This window comes from Gobio gobio (genome assembly GCF_949357685.1).
Source record: "Gobio gobio genome assembly, chromosome: 17".
In the NCBI taxonomy this organism is placed as follows: Eukaryota; Metazoa; Chordata; class Actinopteri; order Cypriniformes; family Gobionidae; genus Gobio; species Gobio gobio.
In genome coordinates this window covers 47,609,137-47,632,907 of record NC_137110.1, presented here as the reverse complement: position 1 = coordinate 47,632,907, position 23,771 = coordinate 47,609,137, and the positions used below count along the sequence as shown (strand labels likewise).

General features: G+C 39.3%; 1 protein-coding gene across 1 annotated transcript; it reads right to left on the bottom strand.

Moving 5' to 3' along the window:
• Positions 1 to 5,838: 5,838 nt before the first annotated feature.
• On the bottom strand, positions 5,839 to 23,040 carry ldlrb (low density lipoprotein receptor b). The gene is made up of 18 exons (XM_079840673.1): positions 22,849 to 23,040; positions 21,037 to 21,159; positions 18,596 to 18,715; positions 17,235 to 17,612; positions 17,028 to 17,150; positions 15,387 to 15,509; positions 13,232 to 13,351; positions 13,020 to 13,148; positions 12,761 to 12,932; positions 12,002 to 12,220; positions 11,798 to 11,916; positions 10,227 to 10,366; positions 9,994 to 10,135; positions 9,737 to 9,889; positions 9,533 to 9,661; positions 9,373 to 9,447; positions 9,128 to 9,291; positions 5,839 to 7,198 (listed from the first exon to the last, which is right to left on the bottom strand). The coding sequence occupies exons 1-18, from the start codon at positions 22,919 to 22,921 to the stop codon at positions 7,163 to 7,165; spliced, it is 2,538 nt and encodes an 845-aa protein (XP_079696799.1). The 5' UTR covers positions 22,922 to 23,040; the 3' UTR covers positions 5,839 to 7,162.
• Between the last annotated feature and the right edge of the window lie 731 nt (positions 23,041 to 23,771).

Genomic DNA, 23,771 nt, shown 5'->3' with positions numbered 1-23,771 from the left:
AATTGTGGCCACCATTGTATAGATTTTTGTTGTGGTTTACCATTGATACTTAATCACTGATATCTTATCATTACACTTTCTAACCCTTTCCCCCACTGACAAACACTTATACATTGTATATACTGTATATTCAGTGTCAATCCCTTACAATATCAGTCATGCTGTGTGAAAAACGAACATGGTCATGTATTGTGAGCTGCTAGGATAAAATGAGGAGTAAATGAGGATTTTATGTGAATACACGTAGCAAACTCAATATGTGTAAAGTGTGCGTAAATGTGCTTCTACACAACCTAAGGGTTCCTGTTAGACTTCAGCTGCCTTTGGGAAGGAAATATGATCTGATCTCATGGGATTCAGTAACAAGCACACGAAATGTCCTCATTGTCTGGTGTCCAACAGCAACTCATTCAAACATTCATCACACATGCAGTGAAAGTATTGATCGCTGTGTGTTACTACACCATCAGCTCCAGGAAACTGCTTCTGTTTTTAACTTGTCCAGTTGTATATGACGTGTTATCTTATTAAAAAGTATAACTCATACAAAACTGGACAAGAAGAGCATATTAAACAACACTGGAGCACATCATTAAATTAAATAAAACAAGAAAATTAAGAAACATTAAGCATTGTTAATGTTTATTAAGCATTGTTTCATTGAGGCAAAGTCATAGATGGAAATTTTAAAAACTCTATATATGCATCACAATCGAACAGAAATCACAGAATATTAAAAAAGATTCAGTGACTTAAAATCTGCATGGAATTACATCTCAGTTTGTTATCATCATCATAACAACACACACACACACACACACACACACACACACACACACACACACACACACACACACACACACACACACACACACACACACACACACACACACACACACACACACACACACACACACAAGACACACCCTCCTGCCGCATCACTGTTGTGGGGTGAGATGTGAACTCCACCCACCACGATGACACTGACCAATGAGATCTTCAGAATGAGAATATACTAAAGTTCTGAGCTGCTGATTGGACGCAGCATCATCATTCACCTGCACACTCTGGGCAGACCTGCTGATGGAAAATATGCCTGCATGTTGACTGAACTTCTGTTTCTGTGAATAGTCTACAAGATTTTACATTAATCTAAATTGATTGGTCATTTGGCAGACACCAAAACATCAAACTCATGCTCCTGCTCTTTTATCCAATGCATTTTATGAATTAAGAAAACCACATGCAATTTATTTTAAATGAGCAACAAAATTAGCAGAACCGCAATGCTGAATTTAAACAGACAGAAACATAATAGTGTCTCGACCCAGAAAAAGTGTTGTGACGAATTTCGACCCCTGCCAAATTATTACCCCCTTAGTTGAAGTTGCTACCTGATTGCCTACTCCTATTCCCACCCCAAATCCTAACCCCGCCCCCACACCTACTCCTAAACCTACCAACACTGGGGGTTAATAATCTGGCAGGGGGTCGAAATTCGCCACAACACCGGTGTCATGAGAAATCCTGTCCCCCCTGTGAAACAGTGTCCGCTTAGGACCCCAGAGCGATTCTATTGGCTGAAAGAACTTTTAATGGGTAATCTGTTCAGAGCCTGATTACAATTCTTACGAAATCACGTTTTGATTTTTGTCATTTAAATTGTGTTAAAATAGTCTTTAACGTCTTGCAAATCCTATGTTTCATAAACTAGTATATAACCAAAGCTATAAGTTGTGAAATCAAGAATATCTCGTTCTTAATGTTTTTTTAGTTAGCGTATGTTCTAGCATAGCATACAGCTACCCGATTAGCTTAGTTTATACACCACGATTGCACTCACCCTACATCTTAAAAGCCCCTGTTTATACAATAAAAAAAAACCCTGTTGTATTTATTTTGTGCACCTGTTCTGTATATTATTGTTGTTGTTTTTTTATTCTTTATTATTTACATTATAGGTACATTACTATGTTATGATTTTATATTGGTATTATTACTTAGTTTATCTATTGAAATAATTTACAATATGTTAGGCATGTTATTGCTCCCATTATAGCAATCAATACATATTTCAAATAAATGTTGTTTGTGTGTACTTAGTATGACAATGAATTCATAATTTAATTTTGAACAATTGCTTGTCCAGAACCATGTGTATTGTGAATTACTGTATTATATTCTGAATCGATTTCTATTTAAACAAAACATTGAGATAACAGCTTTTGATCAGGCATTTAAAACAGCTACCACATTGGGTCCTAAGCGGACACTATTAGGGGGACAGGATTTCTCATGACACCTGTCCACATCGGGTATGCACAGAATCCATATGTACCAGATGTGGCCCGGATCTGGGCCGACACTATTTGCTGTCTTCGGTTAATGATCTGGCAAGGAACAAACGTTCTTCCACTAACATTAATAAAACATTCAAAGTTATCTGGTCTTTAATATCTTTTGCAAAACGCTTGCACAAAAACGTTATTTATGCATTGTTTTATTTTTTACTGAAACATTCCCTTATTGTTTTCTTTAATGTTTGCATTAATTTTGATAAAACAGGACCTTTTGAACATTCAGAAATTACGTTTTCATCACTTAATGGGAACGTTAGCTGAACGTTTACCTAAAATAAAAGTGGTAACACTTTATTTTACAGTGTCATTACTGTTACATGTACTATAGTAATCATTATAAATGATGCATAATTCCATGCAACTGATCATAAACCAAACCCAAATCCAAAGCTAAACTTATAGTAAGTACATGTAGTTACTTAATACTACTCAGTACTTAAATGTATAATTACAGTGTAACAAAGACACCTTAAAATAAAGTGTAATCAAAATGTTTTGCCAAAAGGAAGTGCTTTTATTTATGGTTCTATAAATAAAACCATATATATAGGTAAAACTTTACAATAAGGTTTCATTAGTTAACATTAGTTAATGTATTATCTATCATGAACTAACCATGAGCAGTACATTTGTTACTGTATTTGTTCATCTTGGTTAACGTTAGTTAATACAAATACAGCTGTTCATGGTTAGGGTTAGGGTTAGTAATGTATTAATAAATGTTGAAATTAACATTAACAAAGATAATTAAATGCTTTATACGGGAAGTTCATTATTAGTTCATGTTAACTAATGCAGTTAACTAATGTTAAATGAAACCTTATTGTAAAGTGTTACCTATTTATATATATAACTGAAATAAACATGGTTCTATAAGTAAGTGTGGCAATATAAGTGAATGCCACACCTAATGTCATGTCAGTCATGTGTCACTGTATTGGTAAAAGCGTTTCTACACAGCGAACACGAAGACTGTCGTCTTGTTCGTCTCATGTCCTGTTGAACAGCATGCCAGACATTAGTGAACAGATACTGTGCTGGAACACGACATTCTGCTCGGCATGTCCCATCCATCATCATGTAAAAGTACCTGAAACTGATGGAATCGATGATTAAATGCTGTACAATGAGAGTGAATGATCAGTCACGTGCTAATGATTAGCTCATGAAATATGCAAAGATGAGTGGATGTGAACGGCTGGACAGAACAAAAGCTACTACCAGCGCTTAATAATTAATGAACATGGAGGGGTTAAAGTTCAGGGCTGGTAATGGGCTGTGGCTGTAAGGAGCGAAACATTATGGTCTTGATACACACCGAACTCCAGTAGGGCTGAACCTGACAATGAAACGCCTCATAAACGATCATCAGCTTCCCGACTGACAAAAATGTGTTCTTAGAACGTTTTGCTTTGTCCAGGTTTTTCTTGGTTATTATATGAACGTTAAGGGAACTTTCCAATCCACTGATCATTCTGCAAACATTATGGAAATGTTAGTTTTGAATGTTCTGAAACAAGCAACACCCTCTGGTGCTGTTTAGTCTTTTTTGAATGATTTTTTTTACTCCATTGGAATATACAAAATTTGGTAAAGGTTTTGGCACTTGCTGTGTGAACACACACACACACACACACACACACACACACACACACACACACACACACTTAAAATAACTCATTCTGAATTATTTAAGCTTTTGTAGCTACCCATAGGGACTTCAATTTAGGTCCCCATAGTGACATGAGTCCCCATGAGTCTGTGTGAAGTAGAAAGTAGAAAAACATGTACACACACGCGCGCACACACACAAAACTATTCAAAAAGGATAAATTATCCTGAAAAAAATTAATCACACAAAAATGACTATTGGAAACGAATGGGAGAGGAATTTCATCAAGTGAAAACTTTTGGTACTGCACCAAACATCTGACTGAAAGCTAATTTTTTTTGAGATGTCAAGCTCAAATTTGAAACAGTTTGTCTAGATTTATGGTTTGATTTTTTATTTTTTTATGGTAAAACGTGTTTTGGAAAATATTTTGTATACAAATTGAATATGGGATTTCATAACAATAAATGTAAAATTGTATAACTTTTCTCAAGGTCACTTTTTTCTTTTACTTTTTTCACTTACAGTTTTTTACAGACGCTAGGACACATTTCTCAATACTTAGGTCACTTTTGCAAAACTCTTCACACGGTGAGCACAACAGAAGTCTATGTGGGCTAAACTGAAGATCAATTATCATTGCTTTGGCACAAAATGCATTCAATGACTACATCTCTCAAATTTCATGAATTCTTTTCTCACTCAGACACAACTGCCAAAACTCTTTGTACATACAGGCCAATTTGCACATGCTTACATACCGTTTTCAAAACTGTTAAACTTATATTCAAAACAATAACATAATACAAAACAGAATAAGACGGCAATTTGCGACATTCCTACAGTAATATTTTAATTAAATATATTTTAAATCTTTAAATGAAATGCTATAAAAACAATTGGAGCAGCCACAGCTGATTCTCATTGTAGATGGTGTGTATACACATTCTTGTATTTTGGAATTACTCACATAAATAAACAACATAAAATATTGACGAATTCTGCATCATGTCTGATTCATTCCATTAATCCTATATTGCTGTGAATTATAAACAGAGATGTGTCCTTGTTTTGTATAATGCTACATGTTGTGTGTGTTTTTTAACTCATTGTTTTGTGGGTGACAAAGTGTGTTTGTCGGCTGTCGACCTTTGCTAGTGTTCTGGAAGAATGAGTTGATTTGAGTCCTGAATAAAGTGTTTTGGTAGTTGTAGTGCATTTTGAATGTGAAATGAACTGCTTTGCCAAGCTGAAAGTTGGTTAGGAGAACGGTGTGTAGAGTTTTGCAAAAGCGACCTAAGATTTGAGAAATGTGTCCTAGCGTCTGTAAAAAACTGTAAGCAATAATCTGCTCAATAATCTTTAAAGTGTCGTCTTTAAAAGAGACCAAACTCAAGCTTGTGTTCCAAAGCATTCAAGATTTATGACAGTTTAAGTTGGACATTTTCAGGTCTATGCTCAAAATGTGAAAAAAATGGATCATAAACTACTACATAAATATAATTTAGTAGCATAAAAAATATGAATGTTAATGAAAAATATTATTGAACTGAAATATTTGGTAGTACATCATTTTATTGAAAAAATAAAAAAATAACAACAAACAAACAGCATTAGATGAATGTCCAATTAAAACTTTTAAGGGAGGAAAAACGCTCCATGAATGATGTATAAATAACGTTTTTGTTCTGAAGTTTTGAGAATATAATTAAAGAACAGACAACATTTAATGAACTTTTTTGTTCATAACTTTAAGAGAATCTTGCCTGAATGTTCCCTGTTAGCTGGGTTTGTTTGTGCTGATGAAAGTGAATCTGTGAACAGATGATCAGACCAACACCTGAATAATAACAGAACAACAGATTTCTGGTTTCAAAACATAGATTTATTTAACAACGTCAAAAACAGTTTGGTTGTTTCTTTGGGTGCAATTTGTTTCTCTAAACCTGCAGAACATTCAGATCACTGGACCATCAGTCCTGAGATAAAGAAATACAACTCAAACAGGTTCATAAAACCTTCACAAAAGTATAACAGATCACAAAAATGACCCATCCACAGTAACAGAATCGGTTCAAGACCGACTGGAAACTTCACAAATCTTCTTCAAATATCCTTCATAAACTATAAAAGTCCCTGAATGTCGTCAAATGACGCACAGGTTCGTATCTTTTGTAGTGCAGGAAGATGTCTGGATGACAACACAATGTATTTAACAGAGAACAGCAAGAAATTCAACACAAAAAACAAACAAACAAAAGAAAATCACACATTTACACAATAAATAAAATAGTTTTCTTCGTACAAAGTCTGTGTGATAAAGGCAAGTATCTACATTAACTGCAGATGTTTGAGGAGCGTTTGTGATTCTTCATTCATCCGACCCTTCAGATGACGCACTGCACACGCCCCATAATAAACAAACCGTTCGCGCATCGATAACAAAACTTAAAAGCGTGATTCCTCTAACGGACAGGTGAGGTCAGGTCACCTGAAGCACAACGCAGACGCGCGACCCTGAGGACCGACTCACTCTTACGTATCGAAGGCATCGTGGAATATTCTGTGCGTTCAAACAATATGACACATCATGCTGTACATCAGGCACGTTCGCTGGTTTTAAGGCCCAGAGTTCACTCTACAGAACTTCACATGCTCGCGAGCGAACCAACAGAGAGAACCTGCTGCCAATCGCTCATTATTACTAAAGCAGCCCTGGCTGTGCATTTATAAAACGAGCAAATCATTAAAACAAAGACAAAAAGATCGTTCAAGTGTGTCTGTGAAAGAGAAATAAATAAAGCCTACGTGACAGTGAACATATATAGTGCAAGAAGAGAGACACCTGTCTGCCCTCCACATTAACATAATCATCACTATTTACAAGGATCGTTTTAAATATCAAAAAGTGGTAATACCTTCAAAAAAGCTCAAACACATCACGAATGGAAACAGCTGCGAGTTTATAGTGTGCGAAGCCACGGGATCCTATAGACGCCCGAAGAGTTTCTGCTCTTCTGACTTTGAGCAGCTGTGATGAACATTCATTAGATTGGAGTGCGTGTGTCTGTCTTCATTCCTTACGTGATATTAAAATAAAAAAAGGATTGATCCTGCGGTCCTGGGGCACATCAGGACGAGAGTCCTTCAGTTTCAGAGCAGCATTTAAAGCGGAGGTTCTGGAGGAGTGTCAGGCTGCATCTTCATCCATGCTGACCATCTGATCCTGTGACACAAACACACACACACACACACATTAAACACGGTCTGTCACAGAATCCAAAAAACACACTCCCGTCTGAGGTCATTTACGCCTCTCATATTGACATTATCGCCATTTAACCCTCTGGTTGTGATCCGGTCATTTTGATCCAGATATCATTTTCTTTTTTCCTGAAAATGCCGTTTAATGTTATTGCATTGGACTAAAACTTGCTGACTTTGCAGGGTTTGTAAAATTGCTTATAATTACCTCATTATGCTATATTATCATTGAATATTGCATTGTCAATTTGGATTCTGTCAATTAGCAGAGGTTTTGTATTTCATTTTAACACTATCATAGGCCTCATTAGCTACGTTTCCATCCACCCATTTTTATGCAAACTTTGGGGTATAGAGACAGAGCGCATTTAGGCCACGCCCACACGTCGGGGGGGGGGGGGGGGCAATCCAACGCTCTCCATTGACTTTGTATTGTGTGAGGCGAACAAAAGACAGAACAATGTCTAAAAGCTGATATGTGACAAAGTGTACAGCAAACAAGCTAAAAAACACAGAAGTAAGTTTCTATAAGCTGTCGACCCAAAAAAACGAGCGTTTAAGGAGACAAAAGTGGATACAGGCAACAAGACGTGAAGCTTCAGCAGGAAGAATGGGTACATTTTGGGATCCTGACACTCAGTAAACTGCAGTAAACATTTTGTCACTGGTAAGTCAAATATCCAATTGTCAGTTTTATATATTATATTTCCTGTCGCTGATTACGTTCCCCTCTAGTGGCTGTAGTTCTCAGTGTAATATAACATGTCGCGCTCTGTCTCAATTGCCTGTATCCACTTTTGTGTCCTTAAACGCTCGTTTTTGGGTCAACAGCTTATAAAAACTTCTGGGTTTTTGGTTCTGGGTTTTGTTTAGCTTGTTTGCTGGACACCTTGTCACATATCAGCTTTTAGACATTGTTCTGTTTTTGTTTTCATTCAAATGATGCGAACTGGACGAATTGTGTTTTTTGTGCATTCACGCGTTTGAGGTAAATTCATGTCTGACGCCCGAGTTGAATTTTTTTTACTTTGGCGTCAATTTGCGCCGCGTTAACCAATCAGGAGTCTTCTCGCTGCTGTCACGTGGTAAAGTGACGTGATGAGAAACCCTGCATAATTTAAAAATACTACTATTGTGTCACAAAAGGTAGTTTTAAGACTTTTTCAGGTGAGAATGTCGTTGTTTAAAGCTAAAATATGTGGTTTATTTATAAAGAGAGCGCCTATTTAAAAAAATTTACAAAAGTTTTTGGAGTTGTGAGATCCAGGCGATCAGCGGGCACTCAGCGCTCATTAACCCCGGCAAAAGCAGCCTTTCCTCGGCCAGTCCTTCTGACGTTTGCGCTGGCTCTGATGTCTCTATACGGGTTCGTCTTGTGTGGATCTAACGGCCGATCTTTGGTGTCATGAATCTATATAATTTGTTGTCTGCCAAATCGTTTTGACTGAGGGCAAAGAGAAGTTTCATAACTTTATTTTTAAAGGATATTTAAATATACATGCAGTGAAGATAATGTAGGAGTTGCCTGGACCACATTTGTGTGGTTATTAATGTTTAATATATAGTTTTAATGAAAATGAAAAGAGGCAGAGTGGTGTTTTATGACATATTTCTCCGTGAGCGTCTTGAACGCGCGTCTATTTTCTTCAAACGCTAGATTTATACGCGCGTCCAATTCGCTGTGGATGCGCAAATAGATTCAAAATGTTCAAGCGTCCAACTAGACACGGTAGACACGATTTTGACGCTATATTCGTGTTCGGTGTGAACGCAGCATTACAGTGCCTTTAATTCATGCAGATTTCCATAAAGCTAGTATCTGAATGTGTGTTACAAGAATGAGAGTTAGTAAAACATCTGGAATCAAGCTCCAGTGTGTTTGGTGTCATACCGATGGATGCGAGTATCCATCCAGACTGGGGCTCCTGAAGATGTGGACTGTGTCCTCTGTTGTCTTCTGGTACACTGGGTTGGAGAAGTGGATGGTGTTGGTGTTCTTCACCCGCCAGTGTCTCCAAACCAACATGCCGCCAAATGCCAGCAGACACGCGGCAACTGTGAGACAGACAGACGGTTCATACACACTGGCGATCGGTCAGTGAGTGACGTGCGTCTCATGACTGTGGATTTACTCACCGAGTGGAAGGGCGATGTACAGGACCGTGGGATGCTGGGAAGGGCTGGAAACCGGCTCATGTTCTGCATCACTTCCTGTAAAGAGGCGGACAGAGATGGTGAGTGTGTGAACATGAGAGAATGAACAGACAGAAAGATGGAGAGTAGGACAGGAACTGACCCCTGCGAGAGCCCGTCTGTCTGGGGTCTCCGCTCTGATGCTGAGACGTCAGAGCTGCTCTGGTTGCAGTGGGCGACGGGCCGGGTGCAGTTCTGGTCGTCGCCTGTGGTGGCGCTGTGGCATTCGGAGCTACACAGAGAAACAGACGTCGGTGAGCGTCATAATGAAAGCATCTGGTGTGAAACCGAGCGGGTCGGAACGTACCTGACACACACGTCCTCATGTCCACGCCCAGGGTCATGTGATCAGGACACGCACACGTGTATTTGGGTGAACGTCTGTTAATAAGCGGTGCTGGCAGACACAGAAACTCACAGCCGCCGTTGACCAGAGCCGTTTCTCTGCACCAGTCCCTTCCTGCCAATGACATCACTTCCTCATGAGCAGGACAAACATGCAGATCATCTTGAAAATACACAGATAGTAACAGAAACAAAGACACATGATGTGTGTGTGTTCACCTGTAGGTTGTGTCAGACTGTGATGGAGCACGATGTCTTCAGGAGACGGCACATGTTCGGCCACAGCCACGAGGTCTCGGCCCGTCATGCGGTTTGCGCTCCAGATGCCGCCATTGGACACGTCGGTCCAGAAGACTTTCTCCTGTTGGACAGACAGAGACACAGCGCTCATGAGAACCTGACAAACCCATCCGTCAGCCAGTCCAGACGCGTCATCGGCCAGCGCCACACACCTCAAACACAGCCAGAGCCAGTGGATGTGGCAGCTTCTGTTGGTTGCAGATCAGTGTGTGCCGTCCTTCTCCATTCACGCTGATGCTGGACAGCATGTGCAGCTTTGAGTCGACCCAGTACAGACGGCGACTCAACACATCTGAACACAAAGCAGTCACGTGTCAGCTTACATCACACACGGCACATGTGTTCACACGCATCAGTGTTAATTTTGAAAAAATAAATTTCAGTGAAAGTAGAGACAAATATGAACATATAATAATTGTGAGTTTTTTGACGCTGACATTTTTAGGCATTTAAAGGGTTAAAATCCTGATGTTGGTAAAAAAATCTAAGTTAGAGAAATAGGAAAAAAATATTAATATATAATTTTTGTGTGACAGTTTTTGACACTGACATTTTTAAGCATTTAAAGGGTTAAAATCCTGATGTTGTTCACACGCATCAGTGTTAATTTTGACAGCAAATTTTGATTTAGTTTTAGTCATAGTCTTTTGACTAAAATGCCATTTAGCTTTAGTCATATTTTAGTCACCTGAATTGTTTTTAGTTTTAGTCGACTAAATCTACAGTAGATGTAGTCTCCTAAAATCTAATGAACTTAGTTAAATTGTAATAAATTAAGCCTTTAAGCATTACATAACTGACTGTCACTTGAACTGACATTTTGACTTAATTTTGTTTTTGACATTAAAAATACACGAAAGAGCTCAATTCACTTTTTTGTTTGTTTAAAAAAAAAAAAAACAGCTATATAGTTTTTATAACTTTGTATTACTGTTTTAGTCAGTAGGCCATATCAGGTTAAGCTAAAGCTTCAAATAAATTTTTTTTTATTTTTTTTATTTAATTTATTTAATTTCAAGTAATGAAGATTTTCTAAATGGTTTTAGTTAACTATTATAACCCTGATACTTTATTGAATATGTGCCAAATACTGGTCTTTCCTCCTGAATATGAATTAAATGGGAATGAAATGAAATACAGTTTATTGTGTAACCAAAAACGAATATATAATGCGTTGTGATTATAAACAAGCTCGAAATACACATTGACTCTTATTTTGAAATGTCTGCGCCTCTGTTGCAGTTGCAGCTGCTCATTCAAGTTCAGATGAGGGAGATAAAACATGCATTGTTACAACCGTCTAAAACATATTACTATATAAACATCGTAAAGTAAACATTGTCATTATTCATCAGCATTAGTTCATAAACAATTGCCTGGCATAAATGTGCGCTAATGTTCATTGATTGAGCCGCTCTGGAGCGCTGGATTAGAGATGCGTGAGCCTGTAGAAGCGCAACAGCTCCGTGTTTTCCAGCGGTTAGATCAGATCAAATGTGCGCATCTGTTACAGGACATCAGTTCTGACTGGATCTCTTCCCTAATCGCCCCTCCCTAACATTTTTGTCTCGTTTTTATTTGTTGATGAAAGTGACGGTTGATTTTCATCATAGTTTTTGTCATCCAACACTAGTTTTTATTTAGTTATCGTCTCGTTTTCGTCAGTGAAAATTATTGTCAACGAAATTAACACTGACACGCATCATCTGGGCTTTCGACTCACCGAGCGTGATGCCGTTTGGCCAGACGATGTTGGTTGTGACAAGAGGCGTCCGATCTGCGCCGTTCAGTCCGCTTTTCTCAATCCGGGCCGACTCGCCCCAGTCCGTCCAGAACATGAAACTACGTGACATGAAACAATAAGGGATCAATAATCAGCACGAACGCTTCTTCCTGTAAGCCAGCGGCTTCAGACTCAGACACTCACTTGCTCTGAGGATCCACAACGATCGCGCGAGGATTCTGTAAGCCGTCGCTGATGAGCGTCTTGCGTTTGCTGCCGTCTGCGGTTGCCACAGAGATGGTTTGGAGCTCGCCATCCGTCCAGTATATGTTACCGTGGACCCAGTCCACAGCCAGACCCTCGGGCCTGGAGATCTGGCTGTCAATCACAGTGCTTTGGTGGGTGGGGTCAGCAGTCGCTGCGCTGCACAACACAAACACACACTGTGATTATGAGGAATACTATAAACACACATGACAGATTAAGAATTACACGGAGATGAACAATGATTAGAAGTGAAAACACATTTACTTAATAAATCCCTCCATGTGCAACAAAAAAACTCAGGTGACTGCCCAGTGGACCAATCACATCACAGCATCTCAAATGAGCCATCAGAATGATTTAGTTTAATTCCCTCCAGAAGCGTCTCACACAATTGCGTTCACAAACACCAGCATCCGAACACAACAGAACGTTTATAGCGTTTTGTCTGACGCTCTGAGACGCAACTCATTTATAATAGAGGAAAAAAAGAGCCAGATTGCAGCAACTTCTATTTTTATTACAGATAATTTGCGCCAGTTTCTCAGGAAGTGAGAAAACATGGGATGGAAAACGATGCTTTATTCTCAAATGTTTTATGCCATATTCCCATTCACTACTTTGGATGTAAACGATGAAATTGTATTATTTTATCAGCTCTTGCTTTCCCTGGGAGTCGAAAGCATTACTGTCTCTCACCTGTAGATCTTTTTCTGGCTCATGTCAGACCAGAAGATCCTGTCTTTGGAAATGTCCACGTCTAACGCCACCACGTTCTTCTGCTGGCGGATCAGTGACGTGTACTCTCGGCTGCCCAGCGCCATCTTCCTCACCTCGTGACGTGTGCTGAAGAGGAGGAACGCTCCAGATCCTGAGAGGGACACATTTGCATGTTGCTGGTTTCTTATACATTCACATAATACTCTCTGATCGTTAGAGTCATTCGTCGCACGTGTACCTGTAATCGCTTTGCAGTCTTTGGTCATGTGATCCAGCTCAAATCCTTCATTACAGTCACACTTGTAGCTGCCTGGCAGATTTATGCAGATCTGAGAGCAGGTGTCTGCGTCCGCACACTCATCCACATCTGCACACAAACACATGATGTCATGAGACCAAACACGCACCGACAGACCATCATGCAGTGGGTTCATCTGGATGGGCGCTCACCTTCACAGTGTGTGTGGTTGATCAGGTGAAATCCTGCCGGACACAAACATTCGTATCCGATCTTCAGGTTCTTGCACGTGTGAGAACAGCTGCCATTGTTAACGAGGCACTCGTTAGTGTCTGCACAGAGGAAATACACACGTCACATGATCATCTTTGACCATTTCAACAGTAGCATTTTATATGTAAAATGTTTTTATTTTTTCATAAAAAACAACAGTGACATTATGTAAACATATTTAAAGGGTTAAAAACCTGCTGTTGATTAAAAAAAATCAATGTCAGTGAAAAAAAATAGTAATATAATAATTAGTAAAAGAGTTTGACATGGACATTTTTAGGCATTTAAAGGGTTAAAATCCTGATGTTGGTAAAAAAACATTAATGTCAGTGAAAGTAGAGAAAAAATATGAATATATAACAATTGCATGACAGTTTTTTGACACTGACATTTTAGGCATTTAAAGGGTTAAAATCCTGATGTTGGTATTAAAAAAATTAGTGTAAGTAGAGAATAATATTAATATATAATAATTGTGTGAGTTTTTTGACACTGACATTTTTAGGCATTTAAAGGGTTAAAATCCTGATGTTAGTAAAATAAGATCCGAGTCAGCAAAAGTATAAAAGAATATTAATATATAATTATTGTGTGACAGTTTTTTGACGCTGACATTTTTAGGCATTTAAAGGGTTAAAATCCTGATATTGGTCAAATAAGATCCGAGTCAGCAAAAGTATAAAAAAATATTAATATATAATTATTGTGTGACAGTTTTTTGACGCTGACATTTTTAGGCATTTAAAGGGTTAAAATCCTGATATTGGTCAAATAAGATCCAAGTCAGCGAAAGTATAAAAAATATTAATATATAATAATTGTGAGACAGTTTTTTGACAATGAAATTTAGGCTTTTTAAGAGTTAAAATCTTGATGTTGGTAAAAAAATCTAAGTTAGAGAAATAGGAAAAAAAATTTAATATATAATTTTTGTGACAGTTTTTGACACTGACATTTTTAGGCATTTAAAGGGTTAAAATCCTGATGTTGGTAAAAAAAAATCAGTCATTGAAAGTAGAGAAAAATATGAATATATAATAATTGTGTGAGTTTTTTAACACTGACATTTTTAGGCATTTAAAGGGTTCGAAATCCTGATGTTAGTAAAATAAGATTCAAGTCAGCAAAAGTAGAAAAAATATTAATATATAATTATTGTGTGACAGTTTTTGACACTGACATTTTTAGGCATTTAAAGGGTTGAAATCCTGATGTTGGTCAAATAAGATCCAAGTCAGCGAAAGTATAAAAAATATTAATATATAATAATTGTGAGACAGGTTTTTGAAAATTTTTAGGCATTTAAAGGGTTAAAATCATGATGTTTGTAAAATAAGATCCAAGTCAGCGAAAGTATAAAAAATATTCATATATAATTATTGTGTGACAGTTTTTGACACTGACATTTGAGGCATTTAAAGGGTTAAAATCCCGATGTTGGTTAGTGAAAGTGGAAAAAATATTAATATATAATAATATGACAATTTACTGACAGAGACATTTTTGTCCTCCAAGGACCTCTGTGTAACTTTTTCTAAATTGACGCTCAAGGGTTAATAAAATAGATACTGGACAGGTGGATCTTCATTTGATAATAAGAACTTGTGTGTGATTCTGGGATGTCCTATTTGGCATCATGTATATATGATCAGATCCTAGCGATTGTTGAAAACAAAGATTCAACTTTTACCCACAGAAGGGTTAAAGGGATAGGTCACCCAAAAATGAAAATTCTGCCATCATTTACTCACCCTCAAGTTGTTCCAAACCTGTATGAGTTTCTTTGTTCTGCTGAACACAAAAGATGATATTTTGAAGAATGTGTGTAACAAAGCAGATTGAGCAACTATTGACTACCATAGAAGGGAAAAAAATACTTTGGTAGTCAATGGTTGCTCAATCTGCTTTGTTACACACATTCTTCAAAATATCATCTTTTTGGTTCAGCAGAACAAAGAAACTCATACAGGTTTGGAACTACTTAAGGGGGAGTAAATGATGGCAGAATTTTCATTTTTGGGTGAACTATCCCTTTAATGTCATTCAGTTTGTGATCTGATCACACATTACAGGAACACTGAGGGTGAAACTCACTGCAGTCTTTGAGAGGCTCATCTGACCAGTCATGGCAGTCTCTGTTACCGTCACACACACGGTCTGAGCTGATGCACTCGCCACTGCGACATTTAAACCTGCTCGGCCCGTCGCACGTGTTCACTACAGACAGACAGACAGACAGACAGACAGTTAAAGACAGCACCTTTAAAGGAACACTCCACCGTTTTTAGAAATAGGGCTTATTCAACTTCTTTCCTACATTAAAGGGTTAGTTCACCCAAAAATGAAAATTCTGTCATTAATTACTTACCCTCATGTCGTTCGACACCCGTCAGACCTCCGTTCATCTTCGGAACAGGAATGAAGATATTTTAGTTGAAATCTGATGGCTCTAAAGGTTAGACCCTTAAAAGGTACTAAAGACGTCGTTACAAAGTCCATCTCACTACAGTGGTTCTAAAATAACTTTATGAATCGGCGACAATAGTTTTTGTGCGCAAAAAAACCCCTAAATAACGATTTCAAAACACGGCCTCATGAAGCTTCGAAGCGTTATGAATCAGTGAGCCGAATGATGATTCGGATCGCGTGTCAAACCGCCAAACTGCTGAAATTTGGCGATTCAAACCGCTGAATCGACTCACTGATTCATAATGCTTCGAAGCTTCATGAGGCCGTGTTTTGAAATCGTCATCACTATGTAAGTCGTTATTTAGGTTTTTTTTGCGCACAAAAACTATTGTCGCCGATTCATAAAGTTATTTTAGAACCACTGTAGTGAGATGGACTTTGTAAGGACGTCTTTAGTACCTTTTAAGGGTCTTGAGAGTGAACCGTGCCATTGTGCCAATGGAGGCCTTTCAGAGCCATCAGATTTCAACTAAAATATCTTCATTTGTGTTCTGAAGATGAACGGAGGTCTGACGGGTGTCGAACGACATGAGGGTGAGTAATTAATGACAGAATTTTCATTTTTGGGTGAACTAACCCTTTAAGATATGTGGGCAAATGCATTTTTGTCTCAGTGCATGCATTGTTTTAGTTTGGCAGGGTCGCCGCTAGCTTAGCTTAGCATAATGAATGAAATCCTATGTTGCCAGCTAGCATGTCCCGAGTAAAAGTGATCAAAAAAAAAAAAAAACACCCACCTAATTACTTCTTGTGGCCTGCGTATTCACAACGAGTAAAAATAGCGATGCAGATTAAGACTAGGATACTGACTTGGGTCTATATTATGGGGAAGCACAGGCGAAGCACTGCTACTATATCACGCAACACATGTTATCCCCGTGATATCTCTGCGCCCAAGTAGCAGTGCTTCGCCTGTGCTTCCCCATAATATAGTCCCAAGTCAGTATCTGCCTAGGAAATCGCCTAGTCTTAATCTGCATCGCTATTTGTACTCGTTGTGAATACGCAGGCCACAAGAAGTAATTAGGTGGGTGTTTTTTTTTTTTTGATCACTTTTACTCGGGACATGCTAGCTGGCAACATAGGATTCCATTCATTATGCTAAGCTAAGCTAGCCAAACTAAAACAATGCATGCACTGGAACAAAAATGCATTTGCCCACATATCTAAATGTAGGAAAGAAGTTGAATAAGCCCCATTTCTAAAAACGGTGAAGTGTTCCTTTAACACACTCACACATGTGATGGATGGGTGTGCAATGCTCACCAGTAGCACAGTCCATCTCATCGCTCTGATCCCGGCAGTCAGGATTCCCGTCACACTGACGCATTCCTGGGATGCAGCCGCCGTCTGTGCAGAGGAACTCATCCGGACGGCAGGTGGGCGCAGCTGCAACAAACACAGAATATGAGCGAACCATCTCTAGGACACGCGTGCAAGAACCAGACAGACGTTCAGCAACATTGAACTCACTGCAGTTGACCTCGTCTGACCGGTCGGTGCAGTCGAAACCTCCATCACACCTCCAGCTGCCGTGGATGCACTCGCCGTTGCCGCACAGGAAGTCTTGATTCCTGCAGGCCGCCTCCTCTTTCTGACCGGTCCCGGAAGGGCAGTTCTGCAGCCACTCGTCTGAGCCGTCTGCGCAGTCGGCGTCTCCATCGCAGGCCCAGAGCTGCGGCACGCACACAGAGTTATTGCACTGGAAGGACCCGGGGCTGCAGGTGGGGACGGGACAGGACGCTTCATCGCTGCCGTCGTCACAGTCAGAATCCTCATCGCAGACGAACGACTGCGAGACGCACTGACCGCTGCGGCAGCGAAACTCCTCGTCCGTGCAGTTCTTCAGGACTAAAATAGGAATAAAACCGGCGTAAACACAACTGAGCGTGATTCATCATCTAGTGCAGGGGTTTTCAAACTTTATGATGCCAAGGACCCCCAAATACGATGAACTTTTATGAGGGACCCCGTTCCTAAAATCCATCTATTTTTATGTACGAAAAAACATTTAAACTGTAGAGAAATAGTAAGTGACATTATAAATACAACATATTGTTTCCCAACTCAAATTGGCTATTAATGTTGGATGTATAAACCCGAAGAATAATATTTTCATTAGGGCTGTCAAAAGATTAATCGCGATTAATCGCATCCAAAATAAAAGTTTGTGTTTACATAATATATGTGTGTGTGTACTCTGTTAATTATTATTTATATATAAATACACACACATTCATGTATATATTTAAGAAATATTTGCATGTATATACATTTATATAATCTATAATATATATAAATATAAATGTTTATATATAAAAATAATATTTTTTCTTAAATATATACATGCTTGTGTGTGTATTTATATATAAATAATAATTAACAGAGTACACACACATATATTATGTAAACACAAACTTTTATTTTGGATGCGATTAATCGCGATTAATCTTTTGACAGCCCTAATTTTCAATTAAAAAGTATTTGTATAAGCAACTGTCACAATAAATGTATGCAAGCAGCTTATGTACTGTGTTAAGAAAACTGCCTTACAACCCCAGTGAGCGAGATAAAGGGGACTATAGTGAGAAAAACTCTCTAAAGATACAAAGCAAACATATACAATTCTGGGATGTATACGGCAAGAAAGGAGAGAAACATTTAGAAATGAAACCGTTAGAATATTCGGTTGACTTTATCCATTTTTGCTTTGTCTTTTTATTCTCTGAAATTTTCTGGGGACCCCTTAGAACCTTCTGGAGGACCCCTGGGGGTCCCCGGACCCCAGTTTGAAAACCCCTGATCTAGTGAGCTTGAGTTTCAGTCATATTCACCGCAGCCCTGCTCGTCTGCGCCGTTCTCGCAGTCGGACTTCCCATCGCAGCGCCATCTGATGGACACGCACTGATTCAGACTCCCACAGGTGAACTGGCTCGGCAAACACGTCTTCTCTCCTGTGGAATAGTGAGATTTTAGATGTTTAATGAGAAAATCGTGTACACTCAGTAACAACAACTTTAAAGTGCCCCTATTATGCCTTTTCTGATATCCCCTTTCATGTAGTGTGTAATAGAGCTGATCGTGAATGTAGTTTCCAAGATCAAAGTGCAGATAAATGGCGTTATTGTCTCGTTCGTCTGTAATTCCAGTCTCACTTCCTGCTGAACCTACGTAGGTTTGTAACTCTTCATTGGCCGAGCAGTGTCTTATTTGGCCACGCCCTTAATTATGCAGAACTTTAATGCTTTATATAGTGTAAACGAATGAGTTGTAAAAAAATTCACCCCCCTCACAGTCGTCATGAAGGGCAAAATTAGCCGTATAGACCAAAACCACAATTTGTACCAGACTATAAACATGTTTTAATCTGCTGTAAAGTTGGCCATTTTAACATGGGGCTCAATGAGATTCTGCTCCTTCTGGAGCCTGTCTCTAGCGGCCAGTCGATGAATTGAAGTATATGTCACTTCCGTATTGGCTTCGAGAGAAACTGCGGGAGGTGCCGCTTGGTATCACTCTGTATCAAGAGCTGAGATTCAGATATGATAATGAGCGTTTGGTTTCAGACCAATCACAACAGCCATCTGACCAATCAGAGCAGAGCAGCTCTCAGAAAGGCGGGGTTTAGAGAGACTGAATCATTTATCGAACCGTTTCAGACACTGACGCTGCGTCCCAATTCGCATACTATCTGTACTAAATAGTATTCGAAAAAAGAATTAGTATGTCCCAAATCGTAGTATGTTGAAAAGAGTATTCCGGATGGTCTACTATTTCTGGTCAGAATTCGAAGTGCGGATCGATGCGCACTCTAACAGCTGATATTGCCCACAACCCATTGCGAGATGGACAAGGATTTGATTAGAACTACAAACGCGGATGAAAAGTGTTAAAAAACTACAAACATGATAGAGAGGGTTATAAAGGGGTTTGAGTGAGCAATTATCAGTATTAATATCTGATTAAAAGTTAAAACCTGACAAAAAGATATTTATTCAATATTATCCACATAATGTTTCACCTGCGTTGAGAACTTTTGTAATGATACGTTTGGCCGTTAACTTTTAAATGCAGCATTATATTTAAACTGCAAACACATGAGAGGAGTCTCTGCATTAAAGACCCATGAATGGCAGATCAACATTTCTCTCCGATACGGTAAGAAATGAAATTGAATGTGGAGGATTTGAATGATGATTGACAGGGCAGCTTAAACGGTGACGGGATGAACGTAACTAAACATTTAAGTCTGTTATAGATTTCGAAGTAGTATGTCCCAAAGCTTGCATACTCTTCTACACTCAAAAGTATGTACTTTTTCTTCACAAAAAGAGTACATACTTTTATTTTTATTTATTATGAGATAATAAAGTGAGTGAATCTATTGTAGGAGACTCCAAATTAAAATTAAGCATAGCATAAAGGGGCACTTTAATGAATAACGTTAAAGACCCTTAAAGGGTTAGTTCACCCAAAAATGAAAATTCTGTCATTAATTACTTACCCTCATGTCGTTCGACACCCGTAAGACCTCCGTTCATCTTCGGAACAGAAATGAAGATATTTTAGTTGAAATCTGATGGCTCTGAAAGGCCTCCATTGGCACAATGGCACGGTTCACTCTCAAGACCCTTAAAAGGTACTAAAGACGTCGTTACAAAGTCCATCTCACTACAGTAGTTCTACAATAACTTTATGAATCGGCGACAATAGTTTTTGTGCGCAAAAAAACCCTAAATAACGACTTACATAGTGATGACGATTTCAAAACAAGGCATCATGAAGCTTCGAAGCGTTATGAATCAGTGAGTCGATTCAGCGGTTTGAATCGCCAAATTTCAGCAGTTTGGCGGTTTGACACACGATCCGAATCATCATTCGACTCGCTGATTCATAACGCTTCGAAGCTTCATGATGCCTTGTTTTGAAATCGTCATCACTATGCAAGTCGTTATTTAGGGTTTTTTTGCGCACAAAAACTATTCTCGCCGATTCATAAAGTTATTTTAGAACCACTGTAGTGAGATGGACTTTGTAACGACGTCTTTAGTACCTTTTAAGGGTCTTGAGAGTGAACCGTGCCATTGAGCCAATGGAGGCCTTTTAGAGCCATCAGATTACAACTAAAATATCTTCATTTCTGTTCCGAAGATGAACGGAGGTCTGACGGGTGTCGAACGACATGAGGGTAAGTAATTAATGACAGAATTTTCATTTTTGGGTGAACTAACCCTTTAAGAGCTGTAATGGTGATGGAGGAGTGTGTTTGACTCACTGCAGGACTCAGGCAGCTCATCGCTTCCGTCTCCACAGTCGTCTGCCTGGTCACAAACCCAGCGGCTGGTGATGCATTTCCCGTTTCCACACCTGAACTGCTCCTGACTGCAGACCGCTGCACCTGACACACACACACACACACACACACACACACTCGTCTCAACTCCACCGTCATATGAACACCTCTGTTGTTTGACAGCTATGTGTCCTTGTACTTTAAATCAGAACAGTGACTTCTGAACACATCTGATGGAAACATATGTAAATGTTAACGCATCTCATTAGAGAGAGAGAGAAGAAAGAAGGCAGATCTTTGCACAAAGCATTTGCTAATCATAAATATTCAGTGTGTGACTGATGACGGGTGTGTGTAGTGTCTCTTTAAGACAATGGACAGAGGAGGAGTCAATAATCACACCACCAGTTGCTCACTAGTCTCTATGGAAACATTTGCATAATCAAGATGCAGTAGAGATGAAAGGGGCGGAGCTTGAAGGAAAAGATCCAGAATGAGGTTTGGGAGGAGAAACCGAAGGAGCTGCAGTGTTTATGTATTACATTGACAGCTAAATTATTGTTGTCCTTGATATAAACCACGTTAACCAACTCAAAGAACTAAAATAACTCAACTGGTTTTTCTCAAAATTCCCCAAATGTGTGTGTGTGTGAGTGAAAGAAAGTTTCACTCCCAAAAATACCAGATCACCCTGTCTCCCTCTCTCTCTCTCTCTCTCTCTCTCTCCTATTCCAGTAATTGAGCAGAAGTGTCACACACCCTCTCTCTGTTTCTCAATGTTTTGCGTAAGTGAGTGAAACTCCAAACACACTCAGTGAATGAGAAGCAGATGCAAAACATCCTCACAGGACACCTTTGAATCCTCAAACATATGAAAATAAATCTGCTATTGAATCTCGGTGTGTGTGTGTGTGTGTGTGTGTGTGTGTGTGTGTTTCACTGGATAAACAATGATTGATGTGGTGTGATTAGGTGTGTGACGGTCGAGAATCTGTGAAGAACTGGATAAACCACTTCCTGTGAAACTTCTGAGACGAGCGTTTCCACAACAGGAAAACCAGAGGACCCGATTGACATATAGATTGACCTATAGCAGGGGTTTTTCATCTTTTAGATGCAATGGGCCCCCAAATATGATGGTGTGAGGGACTCTCTCATCCTAAAATTTGAAAAGGCATCTATCTTTTATAAACACACTATTATATTTAGCTACTGAAAAATTCCCTAGTTTTTCTCAAGACTTTGCTATGGTCGTATACCTGCAGACACACACATTTATACAGACTTTATGAAACTTTAAAAAGTGAAGCAGGTCATAAACACACACTCTTTATTACATGTTAATCAACTCAACTGCATCAGGACAATGTCAATGATCCGGGACTGTCATCCCGTCGAAACCGACCAATCAGAACTGGAATTTAAAGTACCTGATTAGCGCATCCAACCAATCAGCGACAACAGCGCGCATGTGCCTCATCCGCGGCCAATCAGGAAACGAGTTTATTCCACATGCCGCTTATTCAATACAATATGACAGTAAAGAGACCAAGGCGGTTAAAGGAATAAAACACCGACACCGGATCGAATAAGCATATACTGTATAAAAGACCCTGCGATTTAAACGAACCCCAACCCGTTAAGTTACAAAACAAACCAAAGACATAGTTTGAAAACAACAATACCAAGAAGTAAAGAACGGAAGAAACTTTGAAATGGGAAACGGTCACACCTCATCAACGGTCACTCTCACAGAAGCAGATCTAGCGTACTTCATCATAAACTGACACTTACGGGTTCCGTGGACAGAGTGAAGCAGAAGAACCGAGCAGATGAAACCGAGCCGAGCGATGATCCGAATCTCCATCACCTGAATAATCACGAGCGCTCTTCGGTTCTCTTTTTGAATCGTAACAGAGCTCCTTGAGTAACTTTTATGGCTCGTGTGGACCGGTACCGCACTCTCGTCAACAGTGACAGGGCAATTCCTCCCTCCCAGGGAAAATCCATCCATTTCAATGAAGCCCGCGGGGGGCGTGGCTCTAACAGTGGTGTGATATTCGAAATGTGGAACGTCAGCGCGGTGGGCGGGGCCTCGCAGAAGGAACACACACTGTTGTTGATTCTCTTATCATCATCAGTATGGGCAGTTTACACATGGGGCGCTTCCACATTGAGATAAGAGAATGAATGAGAAGTATCTGAGCATCTGTCTTTAACTGTGAGAAGCGGGTGCTGTGTGTTAGATGTGCAGCGTTTAAAATGCACATGAATGACAAAAATCAACTAACATAGTGTATAACATGCATAACAGTACAGTATAAACACATGCCAGGAGAGTGAGTGCCACCTGAAACCCATGAATTGGTCCCTTAGGGGCCAAAACTCGCCAACTGGGCCTTTACTGTGAAACCACTTCACAAAGCACGTCCATAAGAGATTAAAATATCCCAGAAATTCAATATTGCACTGCAAATATATAATCTCAGATCTTCCAGTCGGTGTATGTAAAGTCCTAGAATACAAAAGTGAAAAAGTCTCTGTCCAGCTCAACTGAAGGGAACCTGATTTGCATTGTATTTGTAGATGCAGGGAAATTATGTTTAAAGATAGAGTTACCCGCTGATTATCAGGTGGACGTCAGGAGCTTGGACTGAATGTCACTTGTGGTTATTTCAATGTGTCAGTGTGTACAAAAGTCGGCCGTCAGGATCTTA

Coding starts and splice junctions, on each gene's coding strand:
- ldlrb (XM_079840673.1), bottom strand. CDS start 22,921: ATGGAGATTCGGATCATCGCTCGGCTCGGTTTCATCTGCTCGGTTCTT. Junction 21,160..22,848: donor TCACTCTGTCCACGGAACCC/GTAAGTGTCAGT, acceptor TGTGTGTGTCAG/GTGCAGCGGTCTGCAGTCAG. Junction 17,613..18,595: donor CGCAGACGAGCAGGGCTGCG/GTGAATATGACT, acceptor TTCCTATTTTAG/TCCTGAAGAACTGCACGGAC.